The following is a 23,457-nucleotide window of genomic DNA, read 5'->3' on the forward strand; positions in this document are numbered from 1 at the left end:
TTCGACTTATGTTCGTTTAAAAATGAGTTGCTCGATTTGCTAGTCGTTAAGTTCATTAAAATTTTTCTCTGACTTATGCTTGTTCAAAAAATTTATTGCTCGACTCAACTAATTACTCGTTAAACTTACCAAAATTTTATATATATTATATATATATATATATATGTAAAATCTACTAATATTATATAGAGCTTAATATAAACATAAATTGATAAATTTAACTAATTTTTTTTAAAAAGATATATGAAGTAATTTTAAAGTCTAAATTTTAAAATAATAATCCACAAATGCACAAAATTAGAAAAACTAGTAGTAATTATTAATTAGTAATTTACAGTGTTTCTTATTATGTAGGGTAAACTATATGTTTAGTATGTAAACTATAAGATTTGTTTCGTTTTAGTATGTAAACTTTCGTTTGTTTTAAAATTACCTAATGTTTACTTTTTGTTTCATTTTATTATCCGCAATTAAAAACATAACATAACTATTGCACATGACATTTTTTATTGGTGAATTACAACACGCATCATTAACTATCTTCTCACTCCTATTTTGGTCACGAAAGTTTAACAATTTTCAATTTACTATTCAACTTTCAAATTGCTCAGGTTGTAACCACTATAATTTATTTTATTAATAATTTTGTGATATGACATTGTTTATTATTATTTTATTAATATATAATTAAAATAAAAAATTAAATTTGAAAGTTAGAGTGATTAAATTAGGATTATTTTGAAAATTAAGTAGTTAAATTAAAAAATTAAACTTTAGTAGCCAAAATAGGAATGAAAAGATAGTTGAGTGATGAATAATATAATTTACCCATAAAAAGTGTCATTGCAACAGTTTCTCTAGGTTTTTTAACGAAAAGGTACCAAAAGACAAAAAAGTAAATGTTAGGTATGATCTTAAAACAAATGAAAGTTTAGGTACTAAAACAAACAAAACTAATAGTTTAAGTATTAAACGTATAGTTTATATTATTAAATATTAATAAATTATTAATTATTATTTAATTTTTTAATGAAATAATTTTTAAAGTAACTACTAAAAAATTATAAAAGTATTGACGAACTGCTCGCGAATATATCGAGTCGAATTGAACCTTTCATCTCAACTCAATAAGATGTCTAATTAAACTCGAGTTAAGTCAAATTAACTCGAATCGAATTCCAACCGCTTAGCAAGCGCTCAACTCATTACGCACCTCCTACCCGGGACAGCTGCTTTCTTGAATGTAGTTAATAATTATACCCATGAAGGCAAAGAAACAATTTGACACGGTTATAGGAAAGCAAATTCAATGTCACCAATAAATGCCCACCACTTGTTCCTAGAACCAGAGTATCTAGACACCTTCCATCTTCACTTCTGTCGCCTTCTTCTCTAACCAAGTGCTTTTGTTTTTTCTGGTTTTAAATTTCCAATGGTGAAAACATAATTGCGGTAAATTTACATAGTAAATACAAATGCAGCTTACAGGCTAGTATTATAGAGTAATTATCAAATAATAAATCAGAAAACTCATCAGTATTCAACCAGCGTCGACCAGTTCTGCAACGACGGTTATTTATGCATTTGATTTTGGAATGAATCAATACTTTTTCTTTTTTATCCACGAATTCATTAAGCAGCTACTCTTGGAACTTTCATGCCGAAACCACGCTTTGCTTTCTTAACACTGTTTCAAAATCACATTAACAATGCTTCAGGAATATTATCATAGTAAAAAGTAAGACTATAAATAAATGAGACAAGAAAAATTACGAGTTATTCTAATTCGACTCGATCAAAACTCGAATTGAAAGTTCTAACTAGACTTGTAAAAATCCAGAAACAACTTAAAAAAATAATATATTAAATTTTTAATTTTTATATTAAATTATTAATAAATTACCGTTTATATGTTATTTTTTTAAAATACAATATAAGCCTCTTATGTACTTAAACTTCAACTTTAAACTCAAGTTCGAGCTTGAATCAAATTCAAGTTGAGCTTCAATCGAACTATCTCTGAGCAATGGCGGATCCAAAAATAAAAAATGAGGGTTCAAAAATTTTAATATTTTTTCAATAAAATGGGTATACAAATTTTTTTAATTTTTTCTCCTTTCTTAAATATATTGAACTATATTTAATAATTTATACAAAATAATAGGTATGCCCTTGGCCCCCTAAAGGGCCAAGTGCATCCCGCTCCTGTGTCTGAGAATGTTTCAAGTTCAAATTTTTGGCGCTTTGAGTTAGGTCAAGCTTCATTTTTTTTTTTATTTCAAGTTCAATTTGAGCTCGATAATTTTAAGCTTGCAATCTTTCGAGTTTAGTCGAGCTCAACATTAAACTTTTTGAGTCAAGACAAACTTTAAATGTTTTGAGTCGAGTTGAACTCAATATTACTCTAACTCGACTCATTTACGGCTCTACTAAAGAACTCCCATGAAAGTGTAAGGAGATGAACCAAACATTAGAAAGAAGGAAAAAAAGACAGAAGCAGCACATACGTTGGGGCAAGTTTGCCGAGGCTATGTAGCTCTGCACCAGTATCTTCATCCAATACTTTGCCTGATATCTCTATTATGTAAAATCTATCTCTATCAGTTGGAAGCCCTCTACTAGCAAGCAAGTCCAAATCTTTTTGATGGAGCTCTCTCCCATTTACGAAAACACCAGTCGTCCCACCAGCACAATTATTTGGCATCGGATAGTTAAATTCTTCGATACATGGCTGCAACAGAAATTTATTTGAGAAACATTATGTACAAACCAAACGACAGACGCTTATCTATTAATATCTATGCAATTTGATCTTACATGAATTATGCCGAGACAAGGTCCGCCCAGAACACCCCAGAATCCAGCTCGGAAATCATACCTGATTTATGCATTTGCAACAAAAGAATGTAAATTATGAAAATGCATGAGAAACTACATGCTCGAAAAGCAGATAGATACATTGAGATCAGGTAATATCAGTTGCAGGTTTTATTTATCAGGCTTGATTAAAATAATCCTCATTTGGATTTATTCCTTTACATGTGAATGTACACATTTATCATGTGATAGACATGCTAAGACTATTGAAAAAGAATAGAAAGGCAGATCAGAAAGAAAACCAATGTACCCTTACCAATACTGTCCCGGATGAATTGGTCCGGCCATCTTTTCAGCTTTCTTAACCATATGTTCAGGTAGAGAATGTCCGTTAACTGAAACATCACTTTTCCCATGTTCATCTCCCCTGGTTGTATCCCCAGAATCTTGAGAAATCCCAGTATTAGAGTACTCATTGGATGACACCTCTATCTCGGTAGGTAATGATGCTCAAGGAAGCACGGGGACGGCAAACTTGTGCCGTTTCATGTACCCGATACGTCCCCGGTACGGGGACGACACGAGGACGGCTGGGGTACCTACCAAGGACGTGCCACGATGGCAGGGTACGGCTGAACGACGCCGGGGACGTTTCACCGAGTCTTGGGGAAGGCATTTTCGACTTTTTCGACGTCGGAGGAGGTGGTGTCGAGACTGTTGTTTGACTTGGCTATGTCGGCTAAAGCAGTAGCGTAGCTGGAAGCCGTTGTGGCTGACATTCTGGCACCGCCGTTGAGGGGGCGAGAGGCGGAAAGTCCGAGGGAAGGGAAAGTGGCTGAGAAGGAGAGGTTGAGGGAAGGAAGAGCTCTGGTGAGCTGGGAGGAGCTTTGATTGAATGGCGATTGAAGTCTGCTGAAGGGAAGCCATTGATGAAAGATTGAAACTTTGGGATGAAAGATTCGAACTTTGGGAAGATGAGGAAAATTGAGGAAGAAAAAAAAAAGGGGATTTTGATTTCTAGAAAACAAAAGGGGTTATCTTGAATTAGAAGAGGAGGGCCACTTATTTTATAGGCCGTATCTTGCCGTCCTCGTACCCTATAATTTTTAAAATTATCATTTCCCGTCCCTGTTTCCGTATCCGTATCCGTGCAACATACATGATGCTTCATTGAAAGAACTTTGTCGTGTGGTAGCGTTGTTGGACAAGACATTTTCTTGATCAGAGTGACTATATGGTTTCCCTTCCCGAGTCGGTTGACTGCATTATTGTTACTAGAGTAATCAAAGTGCTCCTGAAGAGGTGAACCTGCAGGCGGGGGAGGCAAAATGGATCTGATCGGTTGCTGAGCAGAATTAACTTCCTCTCTTGAGGCAAGTAAAATGTCTGCACTGTTTTCAACCTCAGAGATGATTGGAGATGAAGAATGAAAGGTTTGCATTTCCTGAGGTCTGCCTGAGTTCAAAGCCTGACCCGTTGACGGTGTAACCAGTTCTCTGTCCATTGACTGGAACTCATAACCCGAATGAACATAGTCATCAAACGACAAGTTAGCAGAAATTTGGTTCTTATGGCTGTGGAAATGCGAGGAACTATCATTCGCAACTTCATTAGAGATATCATCAGCCTCCATAGAAATCCCCTTCATTTTTGCATGATCACGAAGAACATGACTCCTGTTGGTGATATTAAAATTTATCACAGTAGAACAGGCTCCACAATGTAATTTATTTTCATTTTTCACTATGAGCTGCAGTTTCCTGGGGATTTGTAGTAGCTCAAAGCAATTATAACACGTTATAAAAGGAGCACCAGCAGCTATAGGACAAACACGGCGTTTACCTCTGGTTAATACCATCCTCTGTGGACGACCCCGAACAAATCCACCAATTTCTGAGCGAGTATCTTTTGGCAATCTAGCATGTGCTTGTGTACCATGTACATCCAATGGAGGAGGCACATCAGTCCTAGAACCGAAAGCCCCAGAGTTTTGAATATGGTAGATTGGATTAGTAGGCATATCAGGGAATCTTCTATTACCAAATGCACCGGATGGAACAGGAACTTGCAGATGCTTTTCATAACAATGAAAACAGGAACAAGAAGCATGGTGCAACATCGAACTTTGCAGATATTGCATGAATGGGTCACGATTACTGTCAATGTTCCCTCTAGGAAAGTATGGGTGAGGTGGCTGTTTCTGGTATGCCCCAGCCAACTGATGAGAAGTTCTTCCCAACACTTGGGGTACAAATGCATTTCCATATGGAGGAGCATAATTTGGATTATGCGTCGGAGGATACAACCCCGGTCGAGTCATTTCATTTCCAACAGGATAAGCGAACGGTTCTGGAAAATGACTGAAGTAAGATGGTTCTGCCCTATCAGCATGTTTATCAAGTCCATAGAAAGGTAACGGAGGCTTTTGTGATCCGGAAGAACCATTTGGAAACCAAGAATAAGCACCGTCATATGACTCTGGAGGAGCAACCCTCCCGTCAACTGGAACCTTCTCTTTTGATTTATCAACCATGACACAAGACCGACTGAGTTGGTCCTTTAGCTCATCTAGCTTCCTCAGAAGCCTAGCTCGATCTTCTTCAAGGAGAATTCTACCAGAACCATCTTGGTCCATTTGAGCCTGCAATGATTCGACGTACCCATACAAAGAATCCAAATGATGGTTTGATGGGCCCTCATCTGAATTGTTTGAAGTTGAAAACCACACATCTTCTGCATCAGTTGTTTGGATTCTCAGAAAACCATCCATCTCTTCTTGCTTCCTAACTTGCCAATCTGATATCTGTCCTGCGCTTTGTGATCCACCAGTATATCCAAATTCGGAATCAAAATCCCCGTGTTCTCTTACATCCAAACTTACTATTTTATCTTTATTCAATCTAATGTTATTACCTTTCTCAACAGGGCATGTATCAGCAACAATTTTAGCTTCTTTCCTACTTATGTGAGTGCAGTCAACATCTGCATCCCTTTCATCACACCTTAAAGAGCCAGCATTGATTTACCATCTGCATCATAGGTGTCACTTGAGTCTACCAATTCTTATCGGATGAAATTTGGGACTTAGTAGAAACTCTGCCGAGCCCGTCTTCTCCTGACTTCTCTGAGAAAGTTTCTGGTTCACGATTCCTAATTTTTTCTGTTAAACAAACAATATTCCACCATCAAAATTAGGAAAGGCTATATAAACTTTATGGAAGAAACTCTGCCCATCGTATTGCAAAGGATATAAAGAAAAGGTTCAAAGAACAACAGGAAACTGAAATTCAAAGCCTGAAATGATCTCATTATTTAATTTCAACAAAATTAAGCCAGAGAGTCATGTTATAACACACAATTCATTTCTTTTCCTATAAAATATAGCATCCTTATACGAATTTGTAGTACGGTTTGAATGAAAGAACAAAAACCCAACTTTGAATCTCCAATAATGCAGCCATTGCCAACAAATACAAAACAAACAACTAGCAATCAAATTCTAATCATATTTAATTGTCAAAAAGAGCCATAAAATCCATACCTTCACTAAGGTTTAACCAATTAGTTGAAGTTTCAAGTTAACCCAGATCCCAGACTCGCAACAAGTATATTTCTCTCGTCTTCAACAACTTTCTCGTCTACCAAACAATCACCTACGAAAAAGAAAGAAAGAAAAAAGAGAAGAAAGGATATATATCTCGAAGAACAGCAGCGCAGCACCACATTGATAAATAGAATAATCAGCAAATTCTGGGATAAGGTTTTTCACACGTAGGACAGCGAACCAACCTTTTCACACGTTGTATAACGAACCAACCTTACTTTTGTTGACTCGGCCAGTTTTTTAGTGATTCAAGACGGGCCATGTTTTTTAAGAGCTTGAAAGAAAATCCCCGAATGCTCTTGCAAGTTGCAACAACCATCACCATCAAACTCCTAAACTAATAGATGCTTTTAAGCGAACTTTGGGAACCCAGAAATAGAGAGCTAGGGAAATAGTTGAGGTTGTGTAAATTTTTAAGAAGCAAGTTTCTCTGTTGTGTTCTCCTGGTTTTCTCAGAGATCAAACAGAAAAGAGGAAGTTGGGAAAATTGTTAAGATAATTTACCAGGGAGGGAAAAACAATGAAGCAAGCTAAACTTGGTGAAAACACTCGGAAACAGTTTGTGTTTAGTCTGTTCTATGTTTTTACCTTTTCTGGGCTATTTACGTACCATATTAATTAGGGGTATTAACTCGTAATCTGTTCGAATTTAATTTAATAAAATTTTAATTTAGATTAATTTAACTTAATTTAAGTTTGACTCGAGATTTAACAATTTGAGTCAAATAGAGTACAACTCAACTTGATAAGTTCGTGAGCAGATTGTTAATTTTTTATATAATTTTTTAATAGTTATCTTAAAAAAATTATTTCATTAAAAAAATATTAATTTACTAATAGATAATAAAAAATGATAAATTAATAATCTATTAATTTTTTAATAAAAAATAAAAAAATTATTAAATTATTAATTAATATTTTATTACACTCAAAAATTAAAATTGAGGGATTGTTAGAATTAAAATTAAAAGTTCTGTGTTTAGTGATAAAAGAATCAGCTTGGATCTGTAACATATAATTTATTTCATCAAAGGTACTTGGATGGGAAATTATGAGAATACTCCGGTAGGGTAAAATTATAAAAATACCCTTATATTATAAGATGACAAGAATTGTCTCTGAAAGTTGGTTAATAACTCTAAAAAGACATATTGATCCGGTAAAATTACAGATGTGCATAAGAAATGCTAGTTTTGCTTAGAAGATTCGGATAACTGGTTTTTAACACCATGAGGGTTTATGCAAGATGCTAGAAGTATGTTAAGGGAATCATTTCAAGATCAGAGAATGTTCGGAAAAGCAATTAACCATAGGTCTCTAAATTATAATTATCTTTGTTAAGAGTTTTAATATCGAAATTATATGGTTAAGAAATTACGAAATTACCCTTGAGAGGAAAAAGTAGCCCGAATTGACCCTGAATGGAAAAGTACTCAAGAAATCATGCCTAAATCGATGAATTACTAGTTTCATCGTTAAGTTACACATTTATACAAAATATTTCTGATAATCCGTAAATCTCAGAGTTTTGAGTAAATATATGAAGAATAATTTATCGATGGTGCTCTTTTGACAGAATTATTTGAAATGACTGAAATAAATGATAAGTTTGAATTTGATAATAAGATCGGACGGAAGGAAATGATTGTAATACACTGAATCTGTAAAATGACCAAAATACCCCTAGAATGAAAAAGACCAAGGATATCACCAAACTCAGGAATGATTGGATATCCTCGAGCTCTGGAATTAATGGAATACAATTGAGCACTAGAATGACCAAAATACCCTTATAGCCTAGACTAAGTAGATGTTTTGGATTAATTAAGGAATCCAAGTAAATATGGGTGTTGTACTACCCTTAAAAGTTATGGAACATAACTTCAATGAGCCGATCAACCCCAATGATATGTCAGTACCTGAACGACATAGATATTACTTGAATAAGCGTTCGTCTTCTCAAGTTTGGCTCGATGATAATTTTGGAAGTATTCAGCTCAGCTCAATTCTAGATCGCATTCTGTACTAAGAAGGGGATATTCGTTAGACAAACCAACCATGAAGACCAAATTAAGATGAGCGGAAGTACAATATGTATCTGAAATTCAGAAACGTCCGAATTACTTTGGAAAACTCTGGAGTAACTAGGATAGACTTGATTACTAGATGAACCAAATAACCTCAAGGACTGAGGATTAAGTGAGTGATTAGGATAAGTCTGGAAACTCGGATGAACTTACATGATGTATCATCCCTATGGGTTATGAACCACTAATCAAGTACGTCAGCATTTCATTATATCGTGGAAGCGTGGAAATGAAATAAAGAATATTGGAAGATCTATTCAACGATGATTCTGAAGATGATTTATGGATAAGAAATTTTGGCATTAAAGAGTAAATACCCTGGAATGACAATGAATTAACCAGTTGACAAGCATAAGTTCTGGGAGTTATTCGATAATCCGACCAATCGATATAGAATGAATCTTCGTTTCCTCCTTATCAGCTGAAATCACGTTATGCATAACTGATGATTTTGTCAGTTAATGAACTCTTCCAATAGTGATTCAAACTTCCTGCATTCTATCGATACACAGAAGATCCTTGTTTCTCTGCCTGATAAGATTATCCAATCTCTCTGAATAATATATGTAAACACTAGTGTGTTCCCTAATCACATAAATATTTTATCTGATTTCCGAATTGAATTCTATTATAATACATGACATGAATTCTGTTCTGATTTCTTATCTAGATTCTGTTCTGATATCTGATCTGAATTCTGTTTTGATTTCTGATATCTCCGTTTACTGACAGAGAAATGTTTTATATGAGGGGTTTATTGTTGGAGGAAGTATATCTGTAGGCTTCTCGGATGTGTGCTCAGGGCCTTACTGGTTGTGTGGGGTGTATGGTTCTGGGGAACCTACACAAATAGATTGTGAAAGGATGGGGGTAGTGTTCATGTTTTAAAATATATATGTTTTAAAAGATATGTATCTTTTTACTGGTTTTACGGGAACACACTAGATAACTTATTCTGATCTCTTGAACCTAGACATCCGAAATATTTCCATATAAACTGAATATTATTTGTTACTACCTGAGATATCAATGGGACCTCAGTTCAGCCTAAAAATCTGTAGATATCTGAATCAATAAGGGAATATATGTTTATCTGTATCTGCACGTTCTTCAGCATCATTTGTTAGTTATGTATTACTGAGCTTTTCGAAGCTCACTCTGTTACTCATCTTTGCATGTTAAAAGAATTGTACCAGTGCAGTTATCGACTTCAGTAAGGGAGTTTATTACTTTATTGATTGCTCCATGTATGTATTTCCATATTTTGGGTGTCTTTATTTATTTAGCAGAGCCTATTAAGTGTTTTAGTTGTTGTTGCTTAGTATGACTGATAGGGAACAAATTAGATAGTGCAAAACGTTTACCCTTTTATTTAATATAATACATTATCATTTTTTGTAGAACAAGTATTTGTAGACACTAACAACAGCTTAGGAGGCTACAAGTGTGGATGAGTTATCTTTAGCATCAGCTGATCCAGATAAGATATTTTTTGAGGTTGCTGGTGGAGTAAGCTCGAAGGGTCGGGTATTTGGTGTTGGATCCGCAACTCCCATATACTATAATACATCTCAGACTTCTGGTTCTTCAAAAAGGTTCATACCACGAAATCTAGAGCAACAAGAAGAGATCGATACATTAAAAGAGTAATTGAGGCAAGTCCAAGAACATCAAGATATGCTAATGAATATAGTAATATCACAACAACAAGGATACTCTCAGATGCTTTTCGAAGCAAACTATAATGGACAATCAGGTCGTATAACGCTATTTCAATCAAATATTATATATGATTATAATTATTATCAATCACAAGTTTATTCTCAACTAATTATTTGTTTTTTAGGTTTCTACCCTTTGAATGCATCATCCTCTACTTTATCCAGGGTTCAGTGCCATACAACCTCCTATGCATCTAACTTTCAGAGGCTCAACTAGCACTTCGATGCCTTTGCACCCACAAACGAGAGGTAGCGCACCTTTGGCACCTTTTTCCAGCCTCCCAACAATCAAGAAGAAGTTTATTATCTGATTCCTCCATCACAATAATCCAATGAGGATAATGCTTCATATTTATTTTTAGGTTTTTGATGATTGTGTTTTTGTTAAAAGATTCTCTGGTGATAATTTTATCATCTTTTTACTTTAAGTTGATGATATGTTTATTGTTGGTTGTAATGCTTCTAGAATTGACAAGTTGAAGCAAGAGTTGAGTAAATCCTTCATGATAAAGGATTTAGGGCTAGTAAAGCAAATTATTGGCATAAGGTTGACACATGATAGAAAGGTCAAGAAATTGTGGTTATCATAGGAGATGTACACTTATAAAGTACTTCAAAGATTTAGTATGGATAGAGCTAAAACGGTGAATACCCCATTTGCTATGCACTTTAGATTTAGTGTCAAGGATAGTCCTTCCATAGAAAACGAGAAGGAAGAGATGCAAAAGGTTACTCACTCTTCAGCCATAGGTAGTATGAAATATTCAATGGTTTGCATGAGACCAGACTTGACTTACATTTTTGGTACAGTTAGTCAATTTCTTTCTAATCTAGGCAGGGAGAATTAGAATGCAATAAAGTGGATTATGAGATAGCTTTGTGGCACTTCCAACTTAAACCTTTTTTCAGCAATGAGAAATATTTTCTTGTTGGATATACAAGATCAGACATGGCCGGAGACATTGACTCAAAGAGATCTACTTTAGGTTACTTGATCACTTATGTAGGGGGAGTTGTGGCATGGTAATCAAGATTGCAAAAGTATGTTGCATTATCCACCACATAATCATAGTTCATTACAATGACCGAAGCATGTAAGGAGATGGTTTGGATGAAGAAATATGTTCATGAACTTGGATTTACTCATAGGAGGTATGTCTTCTATTGTGATAGCCAAAGCGGGATTCATCTTGGTAAGAACTCAACTTTTCATGCTAGATCTAAGCATATTGGTGTATGGTACCTTTGGATACGAGATGTTCTGAAAGCTAAACTATTAGAGCTTGAAAAGATTCATACTAATGATAGTGGTGTTGAGATGTTGATAAAAGCCTAACTAAGAGGGAAGTTTGAAGCATGATACTTTAATGTTTGCATGGAGTTTCCCCCACATAATTGGAAGGGAAGATTTGTTGGGTGTGGGTCCCATTATGTAGAGAATCCATTCACTCGTTGAACCCAATTATAGAGGTGGTTGGTTGTTTTTGTTTGGTTGAAAGTATGCCACATTTATTATTCCTTTTTAGATTTGGTAAAAAGCCATTTTGCTTTTTGGCTTGTTTATGTTTGTGAAAAGTTATATTTAGTAAAAAAATCAGATTTGAAGAGGTGAGAGAGAAACTTACACTCAAGAGAAAAAAGAGGAGAAAAATGGTTTTTGTAAAGTTTGCAGATCAGTGATCAACTCTTTGACCGGAGGTCCATCTGTGGTTCGATTAAGTTGATTTTTGGATAGCAGCTAAGCGACTTGGAGCTATTGACTTTGGACGGTCGATTTTTTATTCGAGTCATGTATCGTTGAAAATATTCATTTTACAACAGCTGTAATTTTTTTATAATGTTCTCCCATTTTTCTCTCTTTTGCTTTAGATTACTAGTTATTAGCCCTATTGTAGTTTGTAGGTTGGAAATTGTTATCTTTTAGTTAAACATTTGATGATAGTAGAGCTTTTAATTGGACTTTAAAGTCTCGTGGTTTTAATATTGATTTAAATAAGTTTTTCACGTAAAAATATTAGTGTCTCGTTTTATTTATATTGTGGTTGCATTGGTTGATTAGTGTTCCTAGAGAACATATTACGCAAAAAGACTAACAAACCCAATGCCCATATCCATCACACAATCCCATTTAACCCACAAAAAATCTTAATCCAAATTAAGTTATAACCTTGACCTATTGCATTAGAGCAATTAAAGCCTAAACTCAACAAGACAAAATGTTAGAATTTATCAGAAACCTTAAGTTTCTTATCTTCTGCCTCCACCACCTCTCATCTACTCAGCTTCCACCCGTGCCAATGGTTCCAAACTCACGATGGTGGATTCCTTCAAGCAAGCTACCATGAACACTATGGTCCTAATAGAGCACCAAACCATCTTCAACAGCCACACAAGTCGCTAATAAGATCCTCATTGCTCCATAAGAATCTCATGCACAAACAGAAAAATAGGAAAATAAAGTTTTAAAACTGATACCTTTTTGTTTCCTTTAGATTTGTAACAGGGGTATAAAAACACATAGAAAACAAATGTAATAGGGCTCCTCATTTCATTTTTCATAAAAACATTGAAAACAAACTTTTTTTTCATATTCGTAATAAAAAGAAAACAATACAAAAAGAACCACAAGCATTTCATAGGTATTTTCAGAGCAACTATTTTTTTTGTTTTTCTTTGCAAAATAAGAAAGGGGAAGGGTAGCTTTATTTACCTTAGATTAGAACCCCACGATGGGGTTACATCGTTCTTCCTCCAAGGTCGTTTGGGACCTCATCATTGGGAGGAGAATCGAGGCCTTTAGGGTCATTAGAGCTTAGTAAATCGAAGAGAAAAGGGGTCATTGGAGAGGTTTAATAAGATTATTTTTGGTGTTTTTGTAACCCTCTAGACCCGACCTATGTGTTACGACAAAATCTAGTAGATTACGATAAAGTTTTTCCAAAATATTTTTAAATAGTTTAAAACCATGTTACTAATAAACATCTTTAAAAATATAGTTGATAATATTAAAGTTAAATTTCAGTAATTAAAGTTGTAAGTACTGAATAAAATATTCCACAATCAGTATCGAAGTAAATCTAACATCAGTAACAAAATCAACATACGTCGTAAAATAAGTATTTTCAAAATATATGCACATGTAACCCAAAATAAATGCAACTCAGAAGATAAAAACTGTTAGAGTATGCCCAAAGACCAATCATATAATGATTGTAATAATACAATTACTTGCCGATTTTATTGAATAAAGGAATTGCAACTATTATTTTCAGTTATATGTATGTGTTTAACATAAACTGAAAGATAATAAAGTCCATATAATAACATTATTATCATTAAAAAAAATCCATAGTCAAGTATTATTATGGGCATGGACAATATAACACGCTTAAGACTAACATGTTATTGATTGATGACAAAGAGTTGTCATTGACATAGAGATGTCAGAATTGATACATGATTATATTATTAGAGAACAATGTATTGGATTGACCCACCGTGAGCATATGTCTTATATTATTATGTGAGTCATAACATTGCTCATGGCGATGACTATATGTATGATCCTCAGACTTGAGACCAATATTATCCTAACATATATTGTTGTACGTTTCGATACAGTTAAACATGCTCCGTAATTGGTTGCACTATAAACACCGTTATTGAATATATCAATATATGTAATGGGGTGTGTATGATTAAGATATGATTTTTCCTTCATACATAAGAGGAAATATATCACAGGCCACTTGATTGAGTGAGACTAGAAATGCATGGCCATGCTCGAATAAGTTGATATGAGATATAAAAAATTGTTCATTACTTATAGTCTACTCTAGATATCAAGAAACAATAGATGGACTATACAAGTGTGACTATTCCAAGACATGTACATATTCTAGATATAAAGGACAAAATGATGTAATACATAAAATAGTTAATCACGAAGATGATATGTCGAATCATAATTTCTTGTAACTTAGGTGACAATGATATATTGCTAGATGTCACTCATTGTATGTAATATTAGAATTGTTGTAATAATTACTACTAATGTTACAAGAACCTACAGGGTCACACCCTAGGATTGAAATGAGCAAAAATTTAAAATTTGTTGTACGTTACTAAAATATATCTAGAGTTAATATATGTAAATTTGATATACATATGATTTTAATTATGTCAAATATAGTAAGTAAACATTAAAAGAATGTAATTATGATTACAACTATTTTAATAAATATTTAATTTGAAATAATTAAATAAGAGTTTAAATAAACGTTAAAGATTCTAATTCAGATTATAAGACTTTGATGGATATTTAATTTGAAATAATTAAATAAGATTTTAATTAATTTGAAATAACTTAAAATCCCTAATATATTAGGGTAACTCAAATATTTAAAGTGAGGTAAGGTCTAGCAGTCGTTCCTTCTTCAGCCGTTTTTTTCTCAAAATTGCTTTTGGGAAAAAAAATTTGCTCTCAATCAGGTGAACTGAGTAGAAGCTGAGACACGTTTTCATGGAGGCTTACGATTTGAACCGTTTGTGATCATCATTAGCCGATGTTGTCTTTGCTGTTTTTCATGGAACCCATTGTAAGTATTCAGAATCTTTCCTCCCGATTTCAGTTTTACGTACTTGGATCGCTGGTGAGACCATCGAGCTTTTGTTTCTGCAGCGCCATGGGTGCACCGACAATCCAAACATTGTTATCAAAGCCATGTTGTACGATCTGAATTCGGATTAAATTCTTGGTTGATGCCATAGATTAAATTCTTGGTTGATGCGATATGTATGAGATACATGTTTTGGTTTTACTGTTTTCGATGATTATGTGATTTTTTGTGAAATTAGTGGGCGATTAAAGTTTCGATTAATATGTTAATATATTTTTACAATCTCTGTCTTGCTGCAAGGACTTACGAAATCCATATGTTAATCGTTGACATGATGATCAGTTCGTATACGATAGCATATCTTGTTTGGCAGTGGAACAATGGTTGTTCCAATGTAGAAAAAATCTTTGGGATTGAAAGTCCCAAAACACGATTCTGTTGATAAGTGTTATCAAACCTTTGGCTCTTGACCTTTCTTAAGAAATATAGATTGTAGGCTCATATTAGTTTTTTTAACAAAGGCATAACAACGTTTATATATATTATATGTTTGTTTTGCATGGTGTTTGACATGTATGATTATAGCCCTTTTTCAATTTACAATGGTTGAATTTTAAAATACGGCATGTGTGTCGTGTCTTTCTATATTTTAGTTATATTTCTCATCTTATCTTATTCCCTCATATGTAAAACGAGTTTCATTTAAATTGTAATCCTGTTAAGATTCAAAAGGAGCAGAAGAACATATTAAGCTAATGGTGAGAAGATAACTAGAGAGCAATGTTAGGTTTTAGGGTTTTTGGTCCTCCCATTGGCTTGGGATGGGCCACCTTAGTTATTGTTTTTAGGCTATAACCATTGCATCTTATTTATTGCTTATATTTTTTATGGGTGTAATGTAATAAATGCTAAAATAAGAATGACTATTGATGAGATCAATAAGGGACTAATCTTAAAACGATCAATGATGAGATATTTATGGAAATCCATCTTTATAATCTAAGTTAACTTAACCGTCCAATATTTACCCTCGTTAAGGCTTTGATCGATATTGTGTGGGCTTTACCAAAGCATTGGCATATAAATCTATCTTGGTTAAATGCGAAGAATAAGCAAGTGATATTCATCGGTTGAGATATTGGTAATAACTTAGATAGATTATTCTAATAGGATTAGAAACCTAGAGGTTAAGTATTTGGATAAGTCATAAGATGATTTGAACAAGAGTTGTTCACCAAAAAGAGGAGTTACATGAGATGTAACTAGTAAAGTGTTACTTAACTAAATAATCACTATCCTAAAAGCAAAGCCAAGTATGATTTAGGAAAATGATGAATTATGGATCCTCACTTACTAGAAAAATTTTGTTGAATTTTTCTGAAATTAAAACAGAGAGGGTTTTTAAAAATAGTGGGAGTAATTTGGAAGTAAAGACCTATTTATAAATTTTTAAATTCGGTAAATTTACTTACTTTAATAATTCAATTGTCGTAGCTTTAATGGAAAACAATACTTTATCACTGCGATCACTCCTTGAGAAAGAGAAGCTTAATGGCATAAACTTCCTTGACTGGTTTCGTAATTTAATAATTGTTCTCAAACAGGAAAGGAAGGAATATGTCATTGAAGAACCTGTTCCTGATGAATCGACAAATAATGCTTCAAGAGCTGACAAAGACAAATTAACAAGTTGGGATTTCCTCTCAAAGATGAATGGCTATCGATGTTATCCTGCAATAGTTGCCAAATAGCTTTAGCCAATTTGTCCTTAATTCAACATGAATGAAAATAACAAGACTTTGCCACAGTTACTTGGCTTGTTACGAACTGCTAAAAGTAACATGAAAAAGGTTAGACCTAAGGCTATTTTGATGGTCCATAAGGACAAAGGAAAGAGAAAGAAAAAGGTAGCAACAAAGTCTAAGGGCAATGGTAAGGCCAAACCGAAAGGAAAAATGCATTGAAACCTAAAAGGGGAGTTAGCAAGGAAGGAAAATGTTTACATTGCGATAAGACCAGAAAATGGAAGAGAAACTGACTTGTTTACCTTGAAAACGTCAAGAAGGAAAAAGAAAACGGAATATTTGTTTCAGGTATTTATGTTATTAATGTTAATTTGTCAACATCTACTTCTTGGGTAGTAGATATCGGTTGTGGTTCTCATATTTGTACTTCTGTACAGAGACTTCAAAAGAGAATGAATCTGGCTAAAGGAGATGTAAACCTACGAGTGAGAAATTGAGCAAGAGTTACTGCATTAGCTATAGGGACATATGTTTTATCTTTGCCTAGTGGACTTGATTTAAATTTAGAGGATTGTTATTTTGTGCCTAGTTTGACTAAGAACATTATTTCTATTTCTTGTTTGGACAAGATTGGTTTTGAGATTATTATTAAGAATATTTGTTGTTCTTTTTATCTCGGTAATTTTTTATGGTTCGACACAATTGGTTAATGGTCTCTATATTTTGGATCAAGTAAACACCATTTATAACATAAATACTAAAAGATCAAAAACAAATGACTCGAATCAAACTTATCTTTCGTATTATCGTTTAGGCCATATAAGTGAGAAACACATATCAAAACTCCATAAAGATGGATTCTTATATTCATTTGTTTTCGAACAATATGATGTATGTGAATCTTGCTTGTTGAAAAAATAAATAAAACTCCTTTTAATAGTAAACGAGAGTGATCAAGTAATTTATTGGGGTTAATACATAGTGATGTAGATGGACCGATGAATACACAAGCCAAAGGTAGATTCCATTACTTCATTACTTTCACTGGTGACTTCAGTTGGTATGGGTATATTTATCTTATACGCCATAAATATGAAGCCCTTGAAAAGTTTAAGGAATTTAAAAATGAAGTACATAATCAACTAGGCAAGAGTATTAAGGCACTGCGATCAGATCGAGGTAGAGAATACTTAAGCATAGAGTTTGATGAACTCCTGAAAGAATGTGGGATTGTTTCACAGCTTACACCACCTGGTACACCACAATGGAATGGAGTTTCTGAAAGAAATAATCAAACACCGTTAGACATGGTTCGATCGATGATGAGTCATAGTGATCTTTTGACGTTTTTTGGGGACATACACTTGAAACAGTCGCTTTCACACTAAATCTTGTTCCATCTAAATCCCTTCAAAAGAAACCATACGAGATATGGACTACGAAACATCCTAGTATGTCTTTTATAAAGATTTAAGGTTGTGAAGCTTATGTAAAACATCAGATGTATATAAAGCTCGAACCTAAATCTCATAAGTGTATATTTGTTGGATATCCTAAAGAAACTAAGGGGTACTATTTCTTCAACCCTAACGAAAACAAATTATTTATTTCTTGAACGAGAGTTTTTCCGGACAAAGAATTTCTTTCAAAGAAAGGGAAATGTAGAAATATTGAACTTGAAGAAGTTCAAGAATAACATGTTTCACAAGTTGTTGAGAAACAATAAATAGATTTAGAAACACAATCACTGCGCAGATTCACAATAGAATGCCATGTACCTAAGAGATTTGGATTTCTCATCACTACACATGGAGATGTTCTTGTTATGTGTCAAGATGAGCCTGGAACTTATCAAGAGGCAGTGTCTAGTCCAGACTTTGAGAAATGGCTTAAAGTCATGAGATCTGAGATGGATTCCATGTCGGTAAACCAAGTGTGGACTTTGGTTGAACGACCTTAAGGGGTTAAACCTATAAGGTGTAAATGGGGTTTTAAGAAGAAAACTGACATGGATGGTAATGTACAAACATACAAGGGACGATTAGTCGCTAAAGGTTTTCGATAAGTTCATGGTGTAGACTATGACGAAACATTCTCCCCTGTAGCTATGTTTAAGTCCATCCGGATCTTTCTCACAATAGATGCATTCCATGATTATGAAATTGGGAAAATGGACGTCAAAACCGCTTTCCTTAATGGAAAACTCAAAGAGGATCTGTATATGACACAACCAGAAGGTTTTGTCGCTCCAGAAAATGCTGGAAAGGTTTATAAGCTATAGAGGTTTATTTATGGACTAAAGCAAACTTCTCGAAGCTGGAATCTTCGTTTCAATGATGCAATAAAAGAATTTGGTTTTATCAGAAATAAAGATGAGCCTTGTGTTTATAAGAAGGCTAGTGGGAACATTATTTATTTCCTAATCTTGTATGTAGATGACATACTCATCATAGGAAATGATATACCTACTTTACAGTCTGTTAAGTATAGGTGTGCAAAAATACCCGACTCGGTTGACCCGACCCGTTGACCCACTGACCCAGACCTAAAAAAGGTTAATTTTCTAAAACATTTACTCGGCCAAGTCGAGTATCTGGCCCGACATTTCATGGGTTAGACTCGGGTCACAAATTTGAGTTTTTCTGAATAATCAGTTACCCGAGTACCCGATTAGTTATATATATATAATGGATTATTAGATTTTGTATTTCAAACTTTTAAATTTTATGTTCGAATGTTGGAGTATGTAATTTGAAGTTTCGAACATTTAAATTTGTGTATTTTTTAATTAATAAATTGAGAATGAAAAAAATCGAGTATCGGGTACCCGCAAAATCTGGGTACCCGATTGTCAGGTACCCGTAACATCCGGGTCGGGACACGGGCCATGAAATCACTAACCCGGATATTGCGGGTACCCGATAATTGGGTACCCAAAAATATGGGTACCCGGATTTACACACCCCTACTGTTAAGATTTGGTTAGGTAGTTGTTTTTCTATGAAAGATTTGGGTGAGGCAACATATATCTTAGGAGTTAAGATCTATAGAGATAGATCAAGACGACTTCTAGGTCTGAGTCAAAGCACATATATAGACAAAGTGCTAAAAAGGTTCAGTATAGAAGAACCCAAGAAATGATTTTTGCCTATGAGACATGGTATTTCTCTTTCGAAGGAAATGTGTCCTTCAACTCCACAAGAAAGAGAACAGATGGATAAGATTCTATATGCTTTGACTATTGGTTCTATCATGTATGCCATGATATGTACTCGACTAGATGTATCATATGCTTTAAGCATGAAGAGTCGGTACCAGGCAAACCCTGGTGAAAATCACTAGGTTGTAGTTAAAAATATCCTTAAGTACTTAAGAAGAACTAAGGATAAATTTATTGTCTATGGAGGGGAGGAAGAGCTTAGTGTAAAAGGCTATATTGATGACAGCTTCCAAACTGACAAAGATGACTCACGATCGTAATCGGGTTTTGTGTTTTGTCTTAATAGAGGTGTTGTGAGATGGAAAAGTTTGAAGTAAGACACAATAGCTGATTCTACAATAGAGGTTGAATACATTGCAGTCAATGAAGCAACAAAAGAGGGTGTTTGGATTAAGAAATTCATATTGGAATTAGGGGTTGTTCCCAGCATATCAGATGCTCTAGAACTCCGCTGTGACAATAATGGAGCCATTGCACAAGCAAACGAACCTAGATCTCATCAACGGTTCAAACATATTCTTAGGGCACTTTCATCTCATTTGAAAGATAATATATCGAAGAGATGTGGAAATATGATGAGTACACACGGATGACAACATTGTTGATCCCTTGACAAAGCCTCTTACATAGCAGAGGCATAATCGTCACACTGAGTCACTCGGTATTAGATATGTGAGTTATTAGTCTTATTGCTAGTGGGATATTGTTAGAGTATGCCCAAACACCAATCCTATGATGATCGTAATAATATAGTTATTTACCAATTTTATTGAATAAAGTCCTTTCCACTATTATTTTCAGTTATATATATGTGTTTAACATAAAATGAAATATAATAAAGTCCATATAATAACATTATTATTATTAATAGATCCATTGTCAAGTATTGTTATGGGCATGGACAATAATAATACGCTTAAGATTAACATGTTATTGATTGATGACAAAGAGTTATCATTGACATAGAGATGTCAGAATTGATACATGATTATATTGTTAGAGAACAATGTATTGGATTGACCCACTGTGAGCACATATCTTGGATTATTATGTGAGGGTTATAACATTGCTCATGGTGATGACTATATATATGATCCTCAGATTTAAGACCATTGTTATCCCAATATATATTATTTTATGTTTTGATACAGTTAAACATGCTTCGTAAATGGTTGCACTATAAAGACTTTTATTGAATATATCAATATATGTAATGGGGTGTGTATGATTAAGATTGGATTTGTCCTTCCTACATAATAGGAAATATATCACAAACCACTTGATTGAGTGAGACTAGAAATACATGGCCATGCTCGAATAAGTTGATATGAGATATCAAAAATTATTCGTTAATTATAGTCTACTCTAGATATCAAGAAACAATAGATGGGCTATACAAGTGTGACGATTCCAAGACTTGTGCCTATTCTAGATATAAAGGAAAAAATGATGTAATACATAAAAAAGTTAATCACGAAGATGATATGTCGATTTAAAATTTATTGTAACTTAGGTGAAAATGATATATTGCTAGATGTCACTCATTGTATGTAATATTAAAATTTTTGTAATAATTACTACTAATGTTAGAAGAACCTACAGGGTCACACCCTAGGATTGAAATAAGCAAATATGTACAATTTATTGCACGTTACTAAAATGTGAGTTAATGTATATACATTTGATATACATATGATTTTAATTATTACAAATATTGTAAGTAAACAGTAAAAGAATGTAATTATTATTACAACTCTTTTAATAGATATTTATTTCGGAATAATTAAATAAGAGTTTAAATAAACATTAAAGATTGTAATTCGGATTATAAGTCTTTGATGGATATTTAATTTAAAATAATTAAATAATATTTTAATTAATTTGAAATAACTTAAAATCCTTAATATGTTAGGGTAACTCAGATATTTAAAGTAAGGTAAGGTCTAGCAGTCGTTTCTTCATCAGTTGTTATTTTCTCAAAATTGTTTTTGGGAAAAGAAAATTTTTGTTCTCAATCAGGTGAACTGAATAGAGGCCGAGACATGTTTTCATGAAGGCTTACCATTCGAACCATTCATGATCATCATTAGTCGTTGTTGTCTTTGTTGTTTTTCAAGGAACCCATTATAAGTATTCACATCATTTCCTCCCGATTTCGGTTTTACGTACTTGGATCGTTGGTGAGACCGTTGAGCTTTTGTTTCCGCTGCGCCATGGGGTGAGCCGACGGTCCCAACAATGTTATCAAAGTTGTTGCAATATGTATGAGCTGTATGTTTTGGTTTTACTATTTTTGACGATTATATGATTTTTTGTGAAATTAGTGGTCGATTAAAGTTTCGATTAATATGTTAATCTGTTAATCTATTTTTACAATATGTATGTTGCTACAAGGATTTACGAAATCCATATGTCAATTGTTGACATGATGATCGGTTGGTATACGATAGCAGATCGCGTTTGGTAGTGGAACACTGATTGTTCTGATACAAAAAAACCTTCAGGATTGAAAATCCCCAAAACACGATTCTATTGATAAGTGTTATCAAAACTTTGCCCCTTGACCCTTCATAAGAAATATAGATTGTAGGCCCATTTAGTTTTTTAACAAAGGCGTAACAACGCATATATATATTATATGTTTGTTTTGCATAGTGTTTGACATGCATGATTTTATCTTTTTTTCAATTTGCAAGGGTTGAATTTTAAAATACAAATGGGTGTCGTGCCTTTCTATATTTCAGTTGTATTTCTCATCTTATCTTATTCCCTCATATGTAAAACGAGTTTCTTTTAAATTGTAATTCTATAAAGATTCAAAAGGAACAGAAGAATGGGCAGAGCTAAAGGCCAGAAGATAGTTAGAGAGTAATCTTAGGTTTTAGGGTTTTTGGTTCTCCCATTGGGTTAAGATGGGCGACCTTAGTTATTGTTTTTAGGACCATTGCATCTTATTTATTGCTTATATTTGTTATGGGTGTAATGTAATAAATGCTAAAACAAGAATGAATATTGATGAGATCAGTAAGGGCCTAATATTAAAACGAACAATGATAGGATATTTACGCTAACCCCTATTTATAGTCTAAGTTAACTTAACCGTCCAATATTTACCCTTGTTAAGGCTTTGATCGATATTGTGTGGGCTTTACCAAAGCATTGACACATAAATCTATCTTGGTTAAACGCGAAGAATAAGTAAGTGATATTCATCGGTTGAGATATTGGTAATAACTTAGATAGATTATTCTAATAGGATTAGAAACCTAGAGGTTAAGTATTTGGATAAGTCATGAGATGATTTGAACAATAGTTGTTCACCAAAAGGAGGAGTTACATGAGATGTAACTAGTAAAGTGTTACTTACCTAAATAATCATTATCCTAAAAGAAAAGCCAAATATGATTTAGGAAATTGATGAATTATGGATCCTCACCCACTAGAAAAAATTTCGTTGAATTTTTTTGAAATTAAAACATAGAGGGTTTTTTAAAAATAGTGGGAGTAATTTGTAAATAAAGACCTATTTAAAAAAATTTAAATTCGGTAAATTTACTTACTTTAATATTTCAATTGTTGTAGATTTAATGGCAAACAACACTTTATCAATGCGATCACTCTTTGAGAAGAAGAAGCTTAATGTC

At 33.6% G+C, this 23,457-nt stretch overlaps 2 protein-coding genes across 2 annotated transcripts; both read right to left on the bottom strand.

Moving 5' to 3' along the window:
* Nucleotides 1–1,620: 1,620 nt before the first annotated feature.
* Nucleotides 1,621–3,300, bottom strand: LOC120165482 (extra-large guanine nucleotide-binding protein 2-like). The gene is made up of 4 exons (XM_039174985.1): nt 3,134–3,300; nt 2,818–2,878; nt 2,508–2,731; nt 1,621–1,687 (listed from the first exon to the last, which is right to left on the bottom strand). Exons 1-4 carry the CDS (start codon nt 3,184–3,186, stop codon nt 1,633–1,635), a joined length of 393 nt encoding a protein of 130 aa, XP_039030916.1. The 5' UTR covers nt 3,187–3,300; the 3' UTR covers nt 1,621–1,632.
* Nucleotides 3,245–6,555, bottom strand: LOC120165481. Its single transcript, XM_039174984.1, has 3 exons — nt 6,359–6,555; nt 3,977–5,977; nt 3,245–3,320 (listed from the first exon to the last, which is right to left on the bottom strand). Exons 2-3 carry the CDS (start codon nt 5,585–5,587, stop codon nt 3,306–3,308), a joined length of 1,626 nt encoding a protein of 541 aa, XP_039030915.1. The 5' UTR covers nt 5,588–5,977; nt 6,359–6,555; the 3' UTR covers nt 3,245–3,305.
* Nucleotides 6,556–23,457: the final 16,902 nt, after the last annotated feature.

Source organism: Hibiscus syriacus, unplaced genomic scaffold (genome assembly GCF_006381635.1).
Source record: "Hibiscus syriacus cultivar Baekdansim isolate YM2019G1 unplaced genomic scaffold, ASM638163v2 tig00111582_pilon, whole genome shotgun sequence".
In the NCBI taxonomy this organism is placed as follows: Eukaryota; Viridiplantae; Streptophyta; class Magnoliopsida; order Malvales; family Malvaceae; genus Hibiscus; species Hibiscus syriacus.

Excerpts from the sequence above, each read along its gene's own strand:
- LOC120165482 (XM_039174985.1), bottom strand. The coding sequence starts at position 3,186 with ATGGTTAAGAAAGCTGAAAAGATGGCCGGACCAATTCATCCGGGACAG. Across the intron at positions 2,732-2,817 it reads CTTGTCTCGGCATAATTCAT|CCATGTATCGAAGAATTTAA; the intron begins GTAAGATCAAAT and ends TTTCTGTTGCAG. Across the intron at positions 1,688-2,507 it reads CTCGGCAAACTTGCCCCAAC|TGTTAAGAAAGCAAAGCGTG; the intron begins GTATGTGCTGCT and ends ATTTTGAAACAG.
- LOC120165481 (XM_039174984.1), bottom strand. The coding sequence starts at position 5,587 with ATGGATGGTTTTCTGAGAATCCAAACAACTGATGCAGAAGATGTGTGG.